We start from the raw sequence: 19,556 nt of genomic DNA, 5'->3' as shown, positions 1-19,556 counted from the left end.
GGTACAGCACGGGGAGCTGGAGATGGCAGGCTCGGGTGGTGAGGAACAGGAGTCGTCCAGGGATGGCACTTGGCATCTACAGGGAGACAGTGGCTTTGCACAGGAAAATCCAGAGGCATTTACAATTGGTGGGAGCTGATTTCAGCCCCCTCATAGCAGAAGGATAGTCCTGATTAGATAAGGCCAAAGTGGAAGTTAGGAGAGGTGCTGGGGGCAGGAGGGGGGAGTTAAGGCTTTCATGGAGAGAGAGAGAGAGGTTTGACCTACAGCTCTCATTACCTGAATCCCAAACAGCCTGAACCAAACGCGTTGTCCCTCGTTCAGATGGAGACCTCAGCAACCATGGCAGTCTGTGCTCAGCACTGCAGGACTGCTCCTTGTGACAGATCCATCGTGCTCAGCCCAGACTGCCCTGCTCTCACACCGAGGGCTGGGGATGGCCCACAGCGTGGCTCACCAACCACCTCCTTTCTGTGCATCTTTTTGCCTTTGTTTTTTTCTCCTTTAAGGAAAACATAACAAATCGCATTCCCCCATGAAGAAACAAACCCTTCTACCTGGTAATTCCTGGTAACCTGGCTCACAGTGCTTTTTTTTTTTTAACTCTTTTTCTGACTGCCAGACTCCTGTCTGGGACATGTAACAACTCTTCCAGACAGAAGCTCAAAACAACAGCTTTGCACAATAACACAGGACCATAAGGTGCAGTTACTGGAACAGCCCCAGACAAGGCTACAAGACTAAAAGAGGCTGAAGACAGGTCAGCTACTAGAAGCACATCTTAAAATAGCCATGAAACTTCTGTTTAAATAAAAAAACAACACCACATCTGATGAAAGCACCCTTTAACTTACACAGCTGTGTCCCAAGTGCAGGAACTCCAGCTTTTTGATAAAACATCAGAGATTCAAAAGGGGTAGAGAAGTTCTTCAGCCGCACAGAACGGGAATAGCCTTGCTATTTATCGGTGAGCATTTGTAAATCCTAAATCTCAAGTATTGCTTGCAATCCCTGTCTAATGAAATGGATGTGCTTTATAAGGCGGGGTTGTAGTTGGTCCTGGGCAGTCTGGGAGGCTGCATGGGGTGGGTGCCTGGCTTCTCTTACAGTACAGAAAGCTTTTAAGTACTGAGGACAGTGGTATTGGTGTATTACAGAGTGCACTGGCCTTCTGTCCCTACTTCTAACTGAATAGTGGTATCAGCTACACTTGTGGTACAGGAGGGAACACTGTTTCACAGCACACAGATAGCACACAGCTATTCTGCACGTGCCACAGCTTCGCAGGGATCCCCTTGCCAGCACAGAACTGAAGGTTACAGCGAGCTGTGTCCTGCGGCCTTCAGCTTAAGGTCAGCAGGAGCACTCGCTGCTCTGAGCTGCAGGACCTGGGGCAGACAGCTGGCAGTGCAGCTCACTCAGCACTCACACAGTCGCTCCCAGCTACTAACTGTGCTCTGATTTACCAGCTGGGCACAACGCTATAGAAATGGTGTTGTTATTTCTGTAGAGAGAGGATACTGGCTAGCCACAGCACGGGATTACATCACCTGAACTGTACTAGCCCAGCAGTGTGAGGAGGGGTTGGCATGCAATGGGTGTGCTGCTCCCAGGTGCGTCTGTGTTGGCTTTTTGTGTTGGCTTTTGCTATGAGAAATGTAGACCTGTGCTCTACTTGGTTTCTACAGCTGGCCTCAGTTTATGCTAGAGGAACTTTAAAGTGAATGGATTTCATGTAGTTGGAAGCAACTTGCTCAGCAAGCAATTTAAAAAGTGTGCTGTATTTTGAGTTTGCTTCAGAGCCTATTCCACAGGCTGATGTCAAAGTAGGCTCACACCCACTGCAATTAAGTGGACCCACTATGCCTAAGCAATAATCTTTAAAGGAGAGGCTTGGCCTTGGCATTGATCAGGAAGAAAGTACTTAAGAAGTCTTCCCCTTGCTCCAGCAGCTTTCCACCCACTCTTCTGCATAACCTCAGAGGGGGTGGAAGCGGATCCTGCATGGCATGGAGACCCTTTCTTGGGAGCTAACAGTAGGAAAGGCAACACATGGGGCTCACAAGAACAGCAGCATGCAAAGTCCATCATGCATGGGACTATGGAGGCATGGTGAGGAAGTGGTGTTAACTGCCAATGTTAAATCCAGGGAAGGAAAAACTCCCTTTCCCCTACCCCAGCAGCATCTCTTTCAGCTCTGCCTGTCCTCTCTGGCAATATCTATGAGCCAACAGCCTGCCCTGTCATTCCAGTTGTCTCAAACGACACGAAAAAGCTCTATCTACTATGTAAAAACAGTGAGTGGTGGGCTGGGAGGGGTGGGGCTGAAGGTGGGTTTGCTTTGCTCATTCGGGCTTGAATATTTTTTTTTTTCCCCCATCGCTGAAAAAATAAAACAGTCCACTGTCCAGCAGAGGCTGTTTAAAACTCTATTATTTCAATAATTTCAATAATCTCTTTTACCTCTATGTGCTCACTCAACATGCACCTCTGTTTCAGGCCTTTGCAAACACAGCTCTGTTGGAAGGAAGGCCCCCTGGCCAAGGGCTGTGGCGTAAATTCTATTGTGCACATGGGAAAAAGAGGTGGGCACACACCCCTCTTCTCCAGCATAGCCTCCTCTTTGGTGCTGAGGCATGGTATGGTAATCTTCCACATTATCATACTGGGACATCACAGTCATAGTGCTTTGGCGTTTCCCAAGGGTTTGGTATGGGTAGAAGAGGGCAGAGTCCTTCTCCACGGACTCGCGCTGCTGCATCCTGAGGTTGTGGCTCCGTTCAGGTGAAGGCGGCGGTGCCATGGGTGAGGCAGCGTGCTCCTCGTAGCCATCTCTGGAGTGTTTCTCAGTGGACATGCTAGGCCTGGCTCGGGACCTTTCCAAATCTGGCCTGTCCTCTGCCAGCCTCGCTTCCTTGTGGTTTAGTCTCAGGGTATCCTGGTTTGCCAGGAAGTACTTCCTGCCCAAGTGCTGGTAACCTATGGGCTCGGGGGGCTCGGGGCCTTTGGGCCTGTAGTCAGGGTAAGGGTGTCCGTTTTTGGATTCGGAAGGATGCCTGTGGCTTGGCTCCTGCTGCAGGTGTGGCCTGTGGTCGCTGGCGCTGCAGGCCAGCTCGTGCAGCTTCCTGCTGCGGATGCTGCTCTGCTTCTGGGGCAGGGACGGCTTCTCCGGCTGTCCGTTCCTGTAGGCGCCGTGGTAGTGGGCTCTGTCCAGCTCTGGCTCAGGGTGCTGCATGTAGTAACGTTCGTCCCCATCAGGAGTGGCTGCTTTGCCCGGGTACTTCCCTTCCTTCCCTTCCGCCACGGTGAGCAGCCCGCTCTTCCCAGGATCCGACTTGCTGCGCAGGTGGATGATATCCGGCCCTCCCGGGTCCTCCGGCAGCAGCGGGGTCACGTTGTCATACTGGGACATCAGCTGTCCTTTCACTTTCTGTCGCGTGCGGCTCTCTCTGCGAATAGACTGCATGTGGTACTTCTCCATGTCCTCCAGGTCCCACGACATGTACATGTGCCTGATGTCTGGGGCAGGAGGCACGTCCCTGCTGATGAAGCTGTGCTCCTTGCCTGCCAGGTGGCTGATGAGACCGCCCCGCGGGTAGGCAGACAGGCCGGGGTAGCGGTACAGGCCCTTGCTCTGAAGCCGCGCCTCATAGGACGCGAAGTCGCGGCCGGGCAGCGGCTGGAAGGGCCTGACCCGCATGGTGCTGTAGGAGTCCAGGTCATAGAAGTTCCCATCGGCAGAGGTGTAGTAAGAGGATCCGGAGGAGCTGGAATAAGGGCTGTAGCGGTAATGCACCCTCCCGTTCTCAAAGTAAGGCTGCAGCTGAGTGACGTGGTAGTCGGAGTGAGGCTGATATGGCTTGTACTGGTAGAGGGGCCGCGGGCAGAAGAGTGGCTCGTCATCGGGGGGCACCTCGGTGCGTGAAATGGGGACGGAGTGGATGGCAGAGGTGGCCAGAGTGGCAACGTGCAGTGACTGAACCCTGCGGATGGTGGGGTAGGGAGGAGGGTCCTCGGCGTAGGCAGCGTTGCGCAGACCCGCGGGGCTCACAGAGGACATGAGCTCCATCCGGCTGCGAGGTTTGGAGTGGACAGCAGAGGTGCTTCTGCCTTGGTTTGTGTACGTGTTGTAGCGGTTGCCTGCAGAAGTGGGCGTCTCGGATCGAGGGGGATAAGCTTGGTGCTGGTCCGGCTTGCTGTGGTAGGTCATGTGAGGAGGAACGCTCTCAGGTCTGTACTGGTGGACGGAGGTCGGCTTGTGGTGCAGGAAGCTGTCTGGGCCAGAGGGCTCCAGGATTCCCTCGGGGGGCTTGGGGTGTGGTATGTACACAGACTGCAGGGAGGAGTGTTTGGGCGGCGGGTGTGGCAGCGGCGGTGGTGGCAGCGGCGGTGGTGGCAGCGGCAGGACTTCCTCTACGGAGGAGGCCAGCATGGAGGAAGCCAGGAAGGCGTGGTAGTTGGAGTTGTTGATGGCGTCAGTGTTGTTGGAGTGCATGGCGGCAGCTATTTTGCTCTCCAGTGTTCTCATGGGCGGGACAGGCGGGGTGAAGCCATAGGAGGAGTGCGTAGGGACAGACTCAGAGCGCAGGTGCAGCATTGGAGCCCTCGTACTCTCCCGTGGCTTTTCCAAACGGCTCTGGTGGACCAAAGAGGGGCGGTGGGCAGTAGAAGTGCTTTCTGTGGTAAAACCTGGAGCAGGCTCAGGTGGTTTTTCAGGTGCAGCTGCACCCCAAACCTGTTGGGAAAAGAGCACAAGTTAGAGGCAGTCATCTTCCCCTCAGTCTGTAGTTCCAGTATTGTAGACGTATGGATTAGTTCGATGTCAGTAATCCGTTTGTTGTACAGAGCTGGTGCTGCTCGCTGCCAAAGGGATCTGTGGGGCACTGCCAGGAGCGGCCACGCGTGGCAGCTGAGCAGCCCACGAGCACTCTCACTGCAAATGTCCAACTGGAGAAACGGCAGGAAGTGGTGGTCCCTCTGAAAGCAATGGGTTAAAATGCTAGCACACTGGCCAGAGTGTGTCAGTAGGTGGTCAGCTTGTAAACACACTAGTCTTTACTGAAGGCAGCAGAATCTGGGTTTCTGAATGTGCATTTGCAAGTCTAACTCCCTCACCAGGAATCTGACCTGCTTTACACTGAGGGCTGCTGAGAGGGGATACTGTCAGTTACTTGCTTCTGCACACAGTAATGCCATTCACTGGACCAGTAACCCCAGCAAATACCTCCCCCTGTCTCTTCCCCCCTAAAACTTAAGAGAGCAATTATATTTGGGATGTACAGGTGTTACCTGGGCAGCTTTGTGCTGCACTCCTGTAAGGCTGTGCCTCTGCCATACACTTGCAGTTCCCATTAAGCTGCAAGGAGCCTCTTGCAGGCACTGGACTGACCGGGAGCCACTCTCCCTGACCTCAATTACACGCGAGCTGTGCACAGATGCTGCACTCACAAATAGGTGCAAGGCTGTGCACGTTCACATACCTGACTGGAATTGCTGGCTTCTTTTGCAGAGGCTGCTGGCACTTGTCCCACTGCAGACTGGTGATCCTGCCTCTGCAGTGGGGTGGGCTGGCTGCTTGTGGCCGTGCGCTGTGCAGCAGTGCCAGGGACATCAGCTTGAATCAGGACTGGACCAGCTGCTGCTGTCTGGGTGGTTGTCAGGTACAGCACTGGGCCCGGGGTGCTTTTCTCCCCAGCAGTTAAGGGAGTCTCAAGTTTGTCATCAGCAGCACAGGTGGAAGTAAGCTGCTTGTCCCCAGATGTGCACGCATGGACTTGGGGCTTATCCACAGGCAAGCTGGCTGTAGGTGGCTCCCAGTCGGGCAGTGCCCCTGGAGCGTGCTGCCGTGTCTGCTCCCAGTCCTCAGCGTGGGATGGGAACTGCTCTTTGTTCTCCATCTGACCAGAAAAGTAGCTGGACTGCTCTTGCTCTGCATCTCTTCTAGTAGGCATGTCCCCAGGCACGCTGGTGTGGAGGGGCTGGGGGTCCTGACTTCCAGGTGCACCTGGAGGGTGGTTCAGCTCCCGAGCTGTGCTGCTAGCTTGAAAATCCTGCTCAGCTGGTGCACTAGTCTGGAAGGGAAGCTCGTTCTCAGGCAGACTGGTATACGGGTGAAGCTTGTCTGGAGCTCCAGCAGAGAGATGGAACTTTTCTAGAGCTGTAGCAGCTTCAGTCTCTCCATAATTGGTGCTTTCAGAATGGGCATCTCCTGGCCTTTTCTGAGACTGAGCAGATGCTTGCTGTGCGGACTCGGCTAACGCTAGGGCTAGCATGCGCGCTGCGTTTTTCGGAGGAGGAGGAGGGATAAGAGACACAGAACTGACAGGAACAGGGTCCTGGGGTGCGTCGAGGGCAACTGCTCCTAATAGGGGGAAAATTGAAAGAGAGAGTGATTTTATGTTACCCAATAAGGAGAGTGACCTAACCTTAATCACAGAATCACAGAATCATAGGGGTTGGAATGGACCTCTAGAGGTCATTAAGTCCAACCTGTAAGAGACTAATATTTTATATCATTGCCTCAAAGTTTGCTGATGAACATGTCCGAACATGTCCAAGCAGGTCCTGGGCAAGGGCTGTGAAATCCTTTGTCTAAGGGACAAGCAGATGGGCATGTCCCGGGGCAACGAAAGAGAGATGAGCTGCAGCTCGATGGCCACTGAACACTCTTTTGTGTGGTACTCATCTCCGTGGGGAGATAGCCATCTCAGGAGAAGCTTGCCTGGCAGGCTAGCAAGGGATTTGCCATGAAGGCAAGAGAAATGAAGGATAAAAGAGGGACTGACCACCATGAGATTGTTGTGGTTTTGTTGGTGTTACCGTGTTGGTGTCCTTCCATCGGAAACCTCATGAGCTGATTCCCTGCTGCTGAACTCCCTCCTGGGCCTGCTGCCTGAGACATACTACTTTCTCCTGGACCTCGCCGCTCCTTCGAGGTGTTCTACCATCTGAACCCTCACGAGCTGATCACTGTTTGCTGCTTCTCCTGTGCTGACCCGGTGCTGCTTGTACGGACAGCTGCTTGCTGCTCAGGGCTGCCTGTCGCTGCTGCTGTTCTCCCTGCTTCTGCTGCCCCTGCTCTTCTGCCTCGGACCGTTGGAGCCGCTTGCAACCGGACCGCCCCTAGGATCCTGGCTGGTAACTTTCCCTGCGTTGTACAAGCCCTTGCTTCTTTCCTATCTTTCCTATCGCTCGCCTTCCCTTCCCCATCACCCTAACAGTGTCCGCCTTCCCCATCTCCCTGCTGTATAGTGGTAATGAACTGGTCAGACCAACATCTGAACCGTCGTTTCTTAATCTCACGCTGGGTATATACATAATCAAAGAACCTTTGTCTCCCTCCTTTATATTGGAGCGTGACACAACCCCCTGCCAAAGCAGGTTCCCTACACCAGGTCACACAGGTAGGTGTCCAGGTGGGTCTTGAATATCTCCAGAGAAGGAGACCCCACAACCCCCCTGGGCAGCCTGTCACACGTGTGTCATGTGTGTAACTTCAAGCTGTCATTTTGCAAACAATTTTCTTGGGCTTCTGCTCAGATGCAGTTCGTCACAAAAAGGGAAAAACACAGGAGATTGTCTAAAGGCTCCTCCTGCATTTCTAGAGAGGTAGGAAGCATTAACACAATTTTGATAAGGTTTTATTCAGAAAGGATCCCTTCTTCAAGTGTTGGCAGATCTTTTAGACTCACACCTCGAGTACTGTGTTCAGTTTTGGGCCCCTCACTACAAGAAGGACATTGAGGCCCTGGAGCGTGTTCAGAGAAGGGCAACAAAACTGGTGAGGGGCCTGGAGCACAAGTCTTATGAGGAGCGGCTGAGGGAGCTGGGATTGTTCAGTCTGGAGAAGAGGAGGCTCAGAGGAGACCTTATTGCACTCTACCACTTCCTGAAGGGGGGTTGTGGTGAGGAGGGGGTAGGCCTCTTCTCCCTGATAAGTAATGACAGGACGAGAGGGAATGGCCACAAGTTGCGCCGGGGAAGATTTAGATTAGACCTGAGGAAGCATTTCTTTTCTGAAAGAGTGGTCAGGCACTGGGATGGCCTGCCTAGGGAGGTGGTTGAGGCACCATCCCTAGCGCTGTTCAAGAAGCGTTTAGATGAGGTGCTAAGGGATTTGATTTAGTAGTTGGGTAGAGATAGTGATAGGAGGATGGTTGGACTAGATGATCTTATAGGTCCTTTCCAACCTTATGAACTTAACTTAAAGAAAAGTCTCAGATGATCTATCAGCTGAAATTATTTAGAAGTACATGCTATAGATTTTCGTGTATAACATGATGGGGAAAAAAAAAGTAGTATAGAAAATATCATGGAAAAATATCAGAGATCTGTGTGATGTAGGAAGAAGACAGAGGTTAAGACTGTCCCGATTTGCACAGCCCTGCAAGAACACTTGTGGTCAGAACTGGTGGGCAGTCCCCTCTCCTAAAAGGCACGCAGAGGCAGACTTTTTTGAGAGCAGGTCCCCTTTGGGACTTTCTTTCTTTAAGAATGAAGGAAAATGCACTGTACCTGGCTCTGTGTGTCCACTGGGTACAGTCTTATTCTGACTGTTTGACATCGGTCTCTCCCCTTCTTCTGGCAATTCTGGTTTGCCAGCGGCCACTATCTGGGCGTGCTTTAGCTCTTGATGGGCTTCCTCCTCTTCTCCTCTTTCAATTTCTTTCAGAGGCAAAGACATCTGGGTTGGGAACCTGTTTGTGATTTCAGTGAGAGCAATCTCTTCACTGCAGCTGGAAGTGGAGGAGTTTCTGGTTGTGGTGAGTGTTCCTCCAGTTGGTTCTGATGTGCAGCTGGGCAGTGCAAAGGAGACAGGTTCTGACGTGGTCAGTGGTGGAGATATGATGGGCTTTTTCTCCACCTGGGGAGAGACATCTCTGGGTTTGAAGTTCTTCTCTTCAGTTGGGCTCAGGTCCAGCATAAAGAAGGGAGTCGTCTTCTCTTGGAATGGAGAGACTGGCTCAGAGCTCGTGGCGCTGCCCGGTGTCTGGGACTGGCTGCCTGACTCCAAGTCCTTCAGGAGGCTCGGATTCTCCTGAGTTGTGCTGACTGACTCCAGCATGGAGGTGCTGCTGTCCAGGCACTCGGACTCCGTTTGGGGTGGGCTGCACTGGAAAGACATTGGGTCAAAATCCAAGCTAGCAACTCCAATATCTGGTGGACTCAGGTCAACATCTTCAGCAGAACAAGGAGAAATGAGGGCAGAAACGTGGATGAGCTCCTTGTCCCCATCACTGTTGTCATGAGGAAGGTTGATAGAAGAATTGCAGCGATTCATGCTTCCTAAGAGCTCTCCATTGAAGGAAGCAGACAGGGCATCGCTGCTGGATCTGGGTCTTCTGGGTCGAAACCGGCTAGATTCACCTGGGAGTAAGCAGATACGTGGGGGTTAGTGTCACACTTTTCATGTCCAAGGAGGCAAGGGTTTGGTTCTTACAAGTAGCATGCAAGATGCTTGCCTAGTGAGCTCTCAACAGAAAAACAATGAACTTAGTAATAGCTGTTAATTAAGTTTGCTCAAACTCTTTTTGAAGCAGTTATCAGGTCCGATTTAGCCTGACACTGAGCTGTTCACAAAAGTAAAACTAGTTCAAGTGTGCTGTAGTTCTGTCTCTCAGAAAACATTTTTCTTCCCAACACTGTCTTTTCCACTTAAGAAGAGAAAAGGGGGAGATGGCAAGGAATGAAAGGTATACAAAATCCTTAGAAAGAAAACAAAGATCTGGAGAGCATTTCCCTGATACTGCTGCCCAACACGGATGGATAAGCTGCTTCATCAAGCCCAGCTTGTACTGGGGGGTGTCAGGCATCTGCTCTGTTGCTTATCAGTAATGTCACGTTTTCTTTAAACACACTTTAGCCTTACCATCAACAGCATGCAGGGAGGTAAGTGATTCTTCGCTTTTAGCTGAGCGAAGAGTCCCGCTGTCTCCTCGTCCCCCTGGGGAAACAAAAGAGACAGTGACAAGCTGAATTATGAAAGTGGTTGACATTTGTTTGCATAGTGGTGGCAGGAAGATGCAAACTGGCTTCTAGCAACAGCACTGCTGCCCTGAAAGGAAGAGTTGGGCTTTTATTATTTGCTCTTCGGTTGGCAGCCCTTGAAGAAAACAGTTATCCTGTCTCAATGTTACATGTTTTAGCCTAAGATGGATGTCATATTTCTGTGTGGGAGGTTGGCCTGCACGGCTCACAGAGGTCCCTTCCAACCTGTGATTACAAGAAGCCATTATAAAAGAGCATCAGTTTTTGATACCAAAATGGTATCAGTGCTAAGTGCTGCAGGTGACAGGTTGGAAGACAGCTGCTCCACGTGCCCACTGTGCCAGGTTCCTTCTGGATGTGCCTGTGGTTAACCAGGTAGCTCCTGACAGCAACCCCCCCCCAACGGGGAGGAAAGAAACACTCACACAGTTGGTTTTATGAGCACTAAACAAGCAGATCAAAATGCTCAAGGGAGACAGTCTTTAAGCAGTCATAGAATGTGTTTGTTATACTGAAGACTAAGGGTTATAATTTCAGAAGGACATCAGGGCAGATGGGACACAACTCCCTGCTGGCCCATACTTCAGGATTTGTGGTATGTTCTTCTGCAGAAATGTATAGTTGCTGCTTTTAAATTTGGAAAGAGACAGTAAATTATATATGGAAAGGGCTGAGAAGTCAAGAGTCTACGTAGCTATGAAAAGATGCTGGATGCCTTTGTTCTGTGGGAACGTTTGTGGAAAAGTGCCTTTATGTATGTATGAAAAGCAAAATGGAGCCAGAAGGTGTCAGAAGAAAACATTGTGAGGCTTTTGTAGGGCTGCTCATGTGTGGTCCTTCAGAAACCACTCAGAGGAAAGGCACGAGAGGAGCGTGCTCTAGCAGGTCCAGATCTTGAGCTAACACGAGATTCACTCAGGAAAGACAGGCTAACTGAAGATGTTAAGCATGGGCTTGAACACTAGGAGGAGATCCACGCACACTGAAAGCGTGGATCCTATGCTGCTGAAAACAGCTTTTTGAAAGCTGGCTTTGCACCTTACCTGCCAGGGCTATGACTTTCATTTCCGAGGGCTCGCTGGGATTGCGCTGCAGTTTGCGTTTGGAGACAGAGGACGACTTTCCCAGGTTGAAGAAGGAGCGCCAACTGCCAACTGGTGATTTCTTCATCTTATTGGATGGTCGTTTTCTGGGGTGAGAAAATAGAGTGAATGGTGTGAGTCGTGGCACAGGGTGAGGGAAGAACTGCACTGAGCTCTTGAGACCAGTGGCTTGTGACTAGCACTGCCCGGCTTCTGCTGAAACAGAGCTTAGGAACTTGGTCTCTTTCAAGTAGTTGAGGATGTTTCCATTCTCACAGCTCAGCCCTGAAGTCTTGCTGGCTAAATTCCTCTAAACTATTCAAAGCAAGATGCAGAGCAGGTGAGCAAAGGCTCCACAGCAGTACAGTACAGCATCCAAGGGATGGCTTTTATTTGGTGGCAGGTGTAACTGCTTTCTGAGGAACCATGCAGCCACCCAAGGCATGGAGAAGCATCTCTTCAGCTGTAAACAGATCATCAGCCTCATCCTGCTGCCAGCCACATTTAATTTCTAGTGCCAGCAAGTCTGTCCAATGGCTCTGCTTAGAGAACCAGAATTTCTTTCAGGCACAGGGGGTGGAAATTGCCTACAATGCTTTATGCATGGTTACTGTAAGTTAGTTTCAGTAAGTTTTTGCAGTAGTAATAATAATAATAAAAAACAACATCCAAGCAATTATGATATGTGCTGGAAAAGAAATTCCTCTCTACCTTTCTGATGGGAAGTCAATGACCGTGTGGAATTTCCCCTGTAAAGCTGCAGGGCCTTCTCCCACTTCAATGTATCTGCTGTCTGTCACAATGGGGGAACTGATCAGTCCTTGTGTCCGTGCCTGTGCCTGCTCCAGTGTGAGCAGCTTTGTGGAAGGAGAAGTCACCAACAGAGACTTGGGCCGTGATAAGGAAGTGTGTCCTGCAAGGGAAAACCATAGATAAGAGGGAGGATCAGAAAGCAGCAGCACAGCCATCACAGTTTGGGGAGAGAAGACTTGGTTATCATAGCCACTGGAAGGTGATGTCAAAATAACCATTTTATCTGAGGTATACTTATGGCAAAGGACATTAAACACTTAGCCAGATTTATACACTCCATTCCAAAGCCTGATGATCATTTGGCTCAGGTTCTTTGCATGTTGATCTTCCCCTGGCAGAGCTCTGCCTGCTGTGGGCTGCTCCTTCTCGGCCAAGCTCACCTCTGATCCTACTGCCACAAACACTGCCTTCCAGTAGGAACAAAAGCTGGACTGACTCTACCCAAAGCAGAGTAATGCTTCTATAAAAATGGGGAGCAGCAAATATTCTGGAAAAGCAGCTGTGTGTACTCCACAGTTGGTAATAGCTGCACTGACTACGCAAGCTTCATTGGAAGGTCAAAGCAAACGCAATGAACTGAGGAATAATAAGAGCTCATGCTCTTCACATTTACTCAGCTAACATGAGTAGTGATTTTAAAAAGAAAAAAGGGAGAAGGGGAAGAGATTTAAGTTGTTCTATGTGGCTTTTTAGTGTTAGGATGTAATGGTAGCAGGTACTGTGGCTTGGATTTCCACCAAGTGTCTGCTACTGTTTTTGATCAAGGTAAAGCTACTGAAGGGAGACACTCACCTGCTCCATCTCGTATGACTGAGCTGAATTTGGAGCTGAAGAGGACTTCTGTGTGGTTCAAGATGAATTCCACCACGACCGACTGGATCCGCACCTCCGTGAAGGCAGCTGTTCCGCTGAAGCAGGAAGACTCAACCTGCTTTGACCTGAAGAAAAGGCAGATGAAGTACAGCTGCAAGCAGGCAGAGGAGTGGGATGGTGTGCACCCCTCGGGTAAGGCTTTGGCACCTGTTAACTGCTGTGCCTCGCTGCATGGGCAGACATGACATTAGGGACAGATGAGATTAAAATCTCATCAAAGCGTTATACAAATATCACACTGAGTGCAGTGATTTATACTCTGCTGTGGTTTAACATGGTAGGTGGCTCAGCTTGTTTCCCCCTTCCCAGTGAGACAGGGGAGAGAACTGGGGAAAAAAAACAAGCAGAGCTTACAGCTGAGATAAAACTATTCAGTAAGATAAGAGAAAAGGATAGTGGTTATAACCGTGAATTGCTCACCACCCCCACGAATGCCCAGCTAGCCCCTGAGCAGTGGAAGAGATGAACTCCCACCCCCTTCAGAACTCCTTCCATTGATGCCATATGGGCTGGAATATTTCTCTGGCCACTTTCAGTCAGCTGTCCATACCCTAATTTTGGTTTTAGGCTGCTGTCCTACTGAAACAGGCAAGAGAAACGCTTGGTCAAAAAGGAAAAGGAGTTTGTGGCAGGTCCAGATGGAGGTAAATGTATTGCACACACAAAGCTTACCATTAACTTCCTTCCAGAGCAAAGAGGGGCAGCAGTTTAATGCAGTGGCACTGCACAAAGTTCTGCATGGGCTTCTACATGGTTTTCCCCCTAGCAGGGAATGTCTCCAACTGGTTCTGCTCAGCAAGAACCCCAATATTCACAACAGCAAGCTCAAATGAGATCTCTTCTAAAAGAGTGCTTGTAAGTGAATTGCTAGAGAGGAGAAAATAGCTCTCCCTCATTAACTGTGCATGGAGGGACCTATGACTCAGACTTCTCAGGCTGGGAACAAAGCAGTGCAGAAATCAATTCAATAGAGGCCAGGGGTGCTTCTCTGTCTTTCTTTTAAAGCACAAATTTTAAAATTACACCATTAATTTTAGAATACCCTGTTAGGCACATTCAAAACAAATTTTAGGAGTCATTTCTCCAAGATCATTTCCCTCAGTCTGAATTTGTGCAGCCAAAAGCTGTCAAATTAGACTCTAGAGACTTCTGCAGTGGGAAATCAGTGATGCCACTGAAGAAATTTTCCTGGATGATCAAGGACACACCAGTCCCATCTAACTGAGAGTGGAAATTATCTACCAGAAATTGTGCTGGTGGGACTGGGGGAGAACAGTCCCTGCTCTGAGTAACTTATCAGAAATGTGGCAGGAGAAGAGCACATCTGATGAAGAAGAAAATAAGATTGCTTTGTTTGTTTGCTTTTCTTAAGCCTTGTATTGAAATGGGGGGGGGGGAAATTTACCTTAAGAGGTTTGGAGCCCACACAATCGCTAAGTTCTTCGCGTGCATATTTGTGATAGCGCAGTTATCAGTCAGACGAGCTAAGTGTCTCATTAGATATTCCAGTGTCCTGGAAAACAAGAGGGGCACAAACGTGCAGCACCAATGAGCATGCCATGCTTCAATTGACAAAACAAACCTCAGTGCATTATTATTATTTTTTTTCTGTGAGCAATCAAACCACAAATTGAACCACGTACCCTAAGAAGAATGGTAAAGTTGTCCTTATCATAGCCATTATACAGGGGTGGGAGGAGCAGCCCAGAACCAACAGTGCAGCACCAAACCTGAGCACTGCAGCACCAAACCTGAGCACTGCAGCACCTCAGCCATCAGCTGCACCACCCATGGCCCTGTGCTGAGGAACTGATCCAAACGTGGGCCTTCCTCCGTGGCATCAGCCACTTCCAACCTCCTGAGCGTGGCTGTCCCTCTTATTTGGGCTTCCAGAAGAAGCCAAAGAAGTCCATGCAAAGTGTATAAAGGTGGGTGGGTGATGAACTAAGTAAAATATAAAGCAACTCTGTGTAGCCATAAACCCCCTTTAATATACACAGGCATAATGCAGCTAGCGTGAGACAAAACCTGGGATTGCATCACCTGCAGCTCTGAAATGCAGCAGCACTGACCTGTAGTGAGGAGGGGGCAGCTGCTGGATGGCGTCGTAGATCCTAACCAACCGCTCCTCATCTGTAGCAGCAGAAACAGCATCCTGGAATAATGCAGAACGGGATTTAGGCACCAATCAGGAGAGATACCTGCCATGGGGTAGGGAACTATGGGGACAATGCACTGCTTGTTAGCACTGAGGCAGTTTTTTGAGCCTCTCTGCCTTCCAAGAGGCATCTTGGGAACATAGTGGCATGCAGCTGAGGCAATAAAGGCCAAGGAATCCAAGCACTGGGCTGGTTTACAGCCTGACTGTGCAGCTCAGCTCCCTGCAGTGGGCGTTCATCTCCAAGTATCACTCCTGTTATATAAACAGTTGGGGCATAGAAAAAAACGGGAATTCTTGCAAGTATTGTTAATGCCCAAATAAATAACCACCAACTGGGACCACCAAAAGTGGTGAAGGATGTGACACATGAGTAATCCTCATGGGGCAACAGAAGAAAGACCTCAGACCTGGGGCACTGCTGCACCCTTCTCCCTCTTTTTGAGTGGCAGGATGCTAACATCATGTAGGAAGCATGAGCTACTTGTTTTACACATACACTCTTTGGATCTCTATAAAAAACCCCAACTTAAACTGAATTAAGACAAAAAAAAAAAAAGCTGAGCACATGTACACATATGTGACAGGTCATGCCACGAGACCCCAGGGAAGAGGTAAATGAAAGACACTGCCTTGTACTTACTGAGAACTTGTCGTAGAGTTGGTAAGTCAACAGAGGGTTTGGGAGCTCCCTGAAGTACATTTTACAGAGGGAACTCACACTGTGAATGTCACGGATATAGCTGTCCTTGGTTAGGTCAGGAATCTGCTCCGAGTCAAACTCATGGCTGCAGAGGACACAAAAATGGGCAAAGTTTGGAAAAGAGGAAAAAAATAAACATATAAATTACAGTCAAGAAAAGCAAAAGGTTCCTGATTTACAGGAAAAAATAAATACTTAATCACCAACACCACATGAACCATGCTAGACTGGATGTTTCCAAAATGAGACCTTTTCTTTTTGGTAAGGCATTTCCAGTTAGCTTTGCAATGGAGTGCCTGGTGTACAATCACTTGCAGAGCCCTGGGGCATGTTTTCCAGGAGCACAGAGGCCATCTGACCAAGCTGCCTGGAGGAAGAGCCCCAGCAGCTCAGAATGAAAGCTGCTGTCCCTTTGGATTTCAAAGGCCTGGAAACTGAGATGATAAAGCAGTGCTGAGCAGCAGTGCTGCTGGCAGCTGCTGCACATGGAAACTATAGCACACAGAAATTCCTTGGGTCCACGCTGGTGAGCTGAGCACGCCTCTGCTATGGTGTGAAGAGCGCCAGGAACCACATGAAGACAATCCCGTGGTTTTCAGAGAGAGAAAAAACAAATCACAACAAAAAAACACAATCACTACAAGACGAGGAAGGAGCTGCTCCCCGTGCCTGGACACGAAGGGGGGCATGAGGGGGAGAAGAGGGGTCTGCTTCATCAGACAAGAAGAGGAACAGCTTGCTCCAGATCCTCATCCCAAAGACTGCATGGCACAGCACAGAAGGAAATAAAGGTTTCTGTTTTCCCCAACTGATGGATTCCCTGCAACCACAGTCCTCTGTGTTCGGTATATACAGCTCCCACAGGCATGTTCTGACTCATCACTTACTCACATTTGGGAGACAAACTTGTTTCCTGCACTTGGCTCCACAGAAGAGAGAACTCAGCACACAGAGCAGGGGAAAGCACCAGCCCACCCCTACAAATAAACCGAGCCCTGGTGGATGCCTGGCCTCATCCTGCCCTCCTGCTACCCCTGAGCATTTGCCAAGGAAGGAATCTCGTGCCACGTTAGAGAGAACTACCCCTGCAAAAGCAGAACGTGGCGTGAGGAAAGGGAAGCCTTACTTACAGTCTTCCCTAAAGGAAGATTTTGTTAGCAGGAGAACTTTGCAGCATCTCCAAAAAAGCCAAAAGCAGAATGCAGAGGGAAACATGCCAACCTGACACTGCTGTGCTTATCAGACACACCAAGGCACATTTTACTTACAAAAAGCAGTAGTGATTTAGATGAACAACAGGGACAGTGCCTGCAAGTTATGCCATGTATTCCACTGCTTTTGTCTCAGAAAACTGAGAAGGAGGCAAACATCTCATTCCCTTCATTAGACCAGGGAATGATGCAATTAAAGTTTCAGAAAAAAAAAAAACATTTTTAAAGCACCTTTGGAGTACATCCAAATAGAAAATGGTCGTGGCTATGCAAAGGGAGAACGTGGGCTTAAGTGGTGACTGAAAGGATGGAGCAGCACGGGTCAGAATGGGGAATTAAAGAGATGGGGCTGAGGCAAGGACAGACATTGTGTTCAGCAGACTGCTGTGCACAACAGCTCTGGGCAGGGTCCTTGGAGCCTGCAGCTCAAAGCCTTGCAAGCAGATTTTCAAAATTGAACTTGTTGTGATGAAAAAAACAGGATTAAGCTGAACCAGAATAAGCCCATCCATACAAGGGTTTGTACAGTAACTGTACCGACTCAAACCTGTCCGTTTAACTTGGGAATAGCTGGTTACAAAGAGGATATCCTTCACAGGGAAAATAGCCCTTTGCTGCCTCTGTGGGACTGTGGGCCTGCAATCAAAACGGGAGTTATCACATCCCACAAGGTTCTCTCAGTCCCTTCACAACAGAAGAAAGCACAGCAAGCGAGGGGAGGAAAAATCCAGAGCCTCACAAAAGGATAAAGAATGTATATACGGTGATGAGAGCAGCTCCAAAGTGGGGACGTGGCACACAGCCTTCCCCCGCACAGCCACGCAGCACTGCAGTGCCGCCCACCATGGATTATGCAAGTGCTCCGTCACGTGTCACTAATTAATTGCTAATATGCCAGGAGCCCAAAGCTGCAAGGAGAAACATCAGCTGCTCAAAAGGGCTCTGGGAACGGGAGGAAAAGGGAATGAGATCTGACAGCAGTGACACCGCAGTCCCAGAGCCTTCTGATGCTCTCTCCTGAAGGAGAACCCCCTGCACCACCAAGTGTGAACAGCACTGCTGAGCTCACACTGCCTGCATAGAGCTCTGAGCACCCAGAGCACGGCACGTGCCCCATCCCACCCACACTGACAGCTGTGTGGTCGCAGCACTCTTACCGCAGTTTCTGGATGTTGGACATGACGCCGGACAGGCGGTATATCCCATCCACAATGCCATGCTTCTCAATGAATTCAGTGCAGCTCTTGAGGACCTGGGGGACTAAAGAACAAGTGCCATCGGTTAGCCGAGCTTGTTGCTCCAGTTCTGTGTGCTCCTGCCAGATCCCATCCACTCCTGCTCAGTTCTTCCCTAGAGGAGGGCCTGTCAGAATGTCCCTGTGGGAGCTGGGGAGGAAACTGCACAGAGGTGAGTGCTTTACTTCGAAGTAGTGCTGGGACCTATGAATCAGCCTGCAGAAAGTCATTCTGGTGAAGCCAGAGACACTGCAGGTCCCATCACAGCTCCCACAAGAACTGTGGTGTTAAATCTCACATCCAGAAGTGCTATAAAACTGATTCAATGCCCTCTCTTTGGCCAGAAGGCTTCCTTTGTTTTCAGACCGACGTGGGATTGACTTACACACTTTGGTTTCAGCAAAAAGTGGAGTGTTTACAACTGGTAATTTCCTCCCCAAAGTACACAACAAACCACACAGAAACAGCAGATAGACCGTGGTACGACAGCATGGAACAAAAATAAGCCCAGAAGATATGATTAGGTGTCAAGTTAATGTTCAAGCCACTTCACTAACCGATTCTTTCCAGTTGACTTCAGCCCCACGTGGCACCCACTGCCACTATCTGTCCATCTTTGTAGGTTTGAGGAGGAGCATGTCATTCTGTTTACTGTACAGAGATACAACTTCTCCGAGCACAGAGAAAATTAGGACTGAGCTCTTGTGAACATCTTGTGAACCTGCAGAGCAAAGCCCACATCCTTGGGGATTCCTCCACAAACCACCTTCGTGCCACAACTCCTATGATGATCGAGATTTATTCTTACATTAGATGCTAAGTCCGATCCATACGCCACGTGACACAGGTTCTCAATAGGTCACACTGCAAATCCCCTTCTATCAAGCAGCAAACACCATCTGCCAGCCAGCTCTAAGTGCTGCTGAACAGAGATGCTCTGAGCTTCACTGCTTCTCTCTGAGCTGCAGCAAACAGCCACACAGTGAGGGAAGAGTCAGTGTGAATGGTTTCCTGGTGGTCAGCAGAAGCACCGTGGGTTAAGGCACTTCTGCTCTGCTCCAGCACATGGCAGAACAAACCCACACGGGCCCAGCCAGGCACAACACGCGTTCCCCACTTAGGAAAGGGTGCATCAGTCATGCACAGTGCCATCAGCTGAACGTCTGAAATCAGGGCAGGCAGAACAGATGGCCCAGCACCAGAATGAGATTTCAAGAAACATTTTTAGAGGACACTTAACTCCTTCTGCAAGAAAAAAAAAATTCCACACCTCTCGCAGAAGGAAGTGCATAAAGTGGGTAGGGTAGGAGCTGCACCACGCTCGAGCAATTGCCATAAAAGGTGACAGTTTTGCATTGCACTGCAGCATCAGACGAGTGCAGACCCAGGTATAAATGGATGAGGAAAGCTGGGAGATGAGCACAGCACCTCCCCCTGCAGCAGGCACGGGGCTGATGCTGACACAGGGTGAGGAAGGAGATCGCAAGACACACA

The 19,556-nt window shown here is 49.8% G+C and overlaps 1 protein-coding gene across 1 annotated transcript in view; it reads right to left on the bottom strand.

Annotated features, from left to right (window-relative positions):
- Positions 1-1,993: 1,993 nt before the first annotated feature.
- ARHGAP32 (Rho GTPase activating protein 32) overlaps positions 1,994-19,556 on the bottom strand; it is an 86,936-nt gene continuing 69,373 nt past the window's right edge. The window contains exons 12-22 of the mRNA XM_065738569.1: positions 17,985-18,087; positions 15,557-15,701; positions 14,828-14,910; positions 14,161-14,268; positions 12,675-12,820; positions 11,781-11,982; positions 11,031-11,176; positions 9,869-9,943; positions 8,515-9,366; positions 5,481-6,361; positions 1,994-4,735 (exon numbers count right to left, since the gene is read on the bottom strand). Of these exons, the coding sequence (XP_065594641.1) occupies positions 2,474-4,735; positions 5,481-6,361; positions 8,515-9,366; positions 9,869-9,943; positions 11,031-11,176; positions 11,781-11,982; positions 12,675-12,820; positions 14,161-14,268; positions 14,828-14,910; positions 15,557-15,701; positions 17,985-18,087 (5,003 nt within the window). The 3' untranslated portion in view covers positions 1,994-2,473. The remainder of the gene's footprint in view (positions 4,736-5,480; positions 6,362-8,514; positions 9,367-9,868; positions 9,944-11,030; positions 11,177-11,780; positions 11,983-12,674; positions 12,821-14,160; positions 14,269-14,827; positions 14,911-15,556; positions 15,702-17,984; positions 18,088-19,556) is intronic.

The sequence above is a fragment of the Cyrtonyx montezumae genome, unplaced genomic scaffold (genome assembly GCF_038088225.1).
Source record: "Cyrtonyx montezumae isolate F1298 unplaced genomic scaffold, pur_monq_1.0 scaffold_22, whole genome shotgun sequence".
NCBI classification, from domain to species: Eukaryota; Metazoa; Chordata; class Aves; order Galliformes; family Odontophoridae; genus Cyrtonyx; species Cyrtonyx montezumae.
This window is presented reverse-complemented; position numbering and strand designations above follow the sequence as displayed.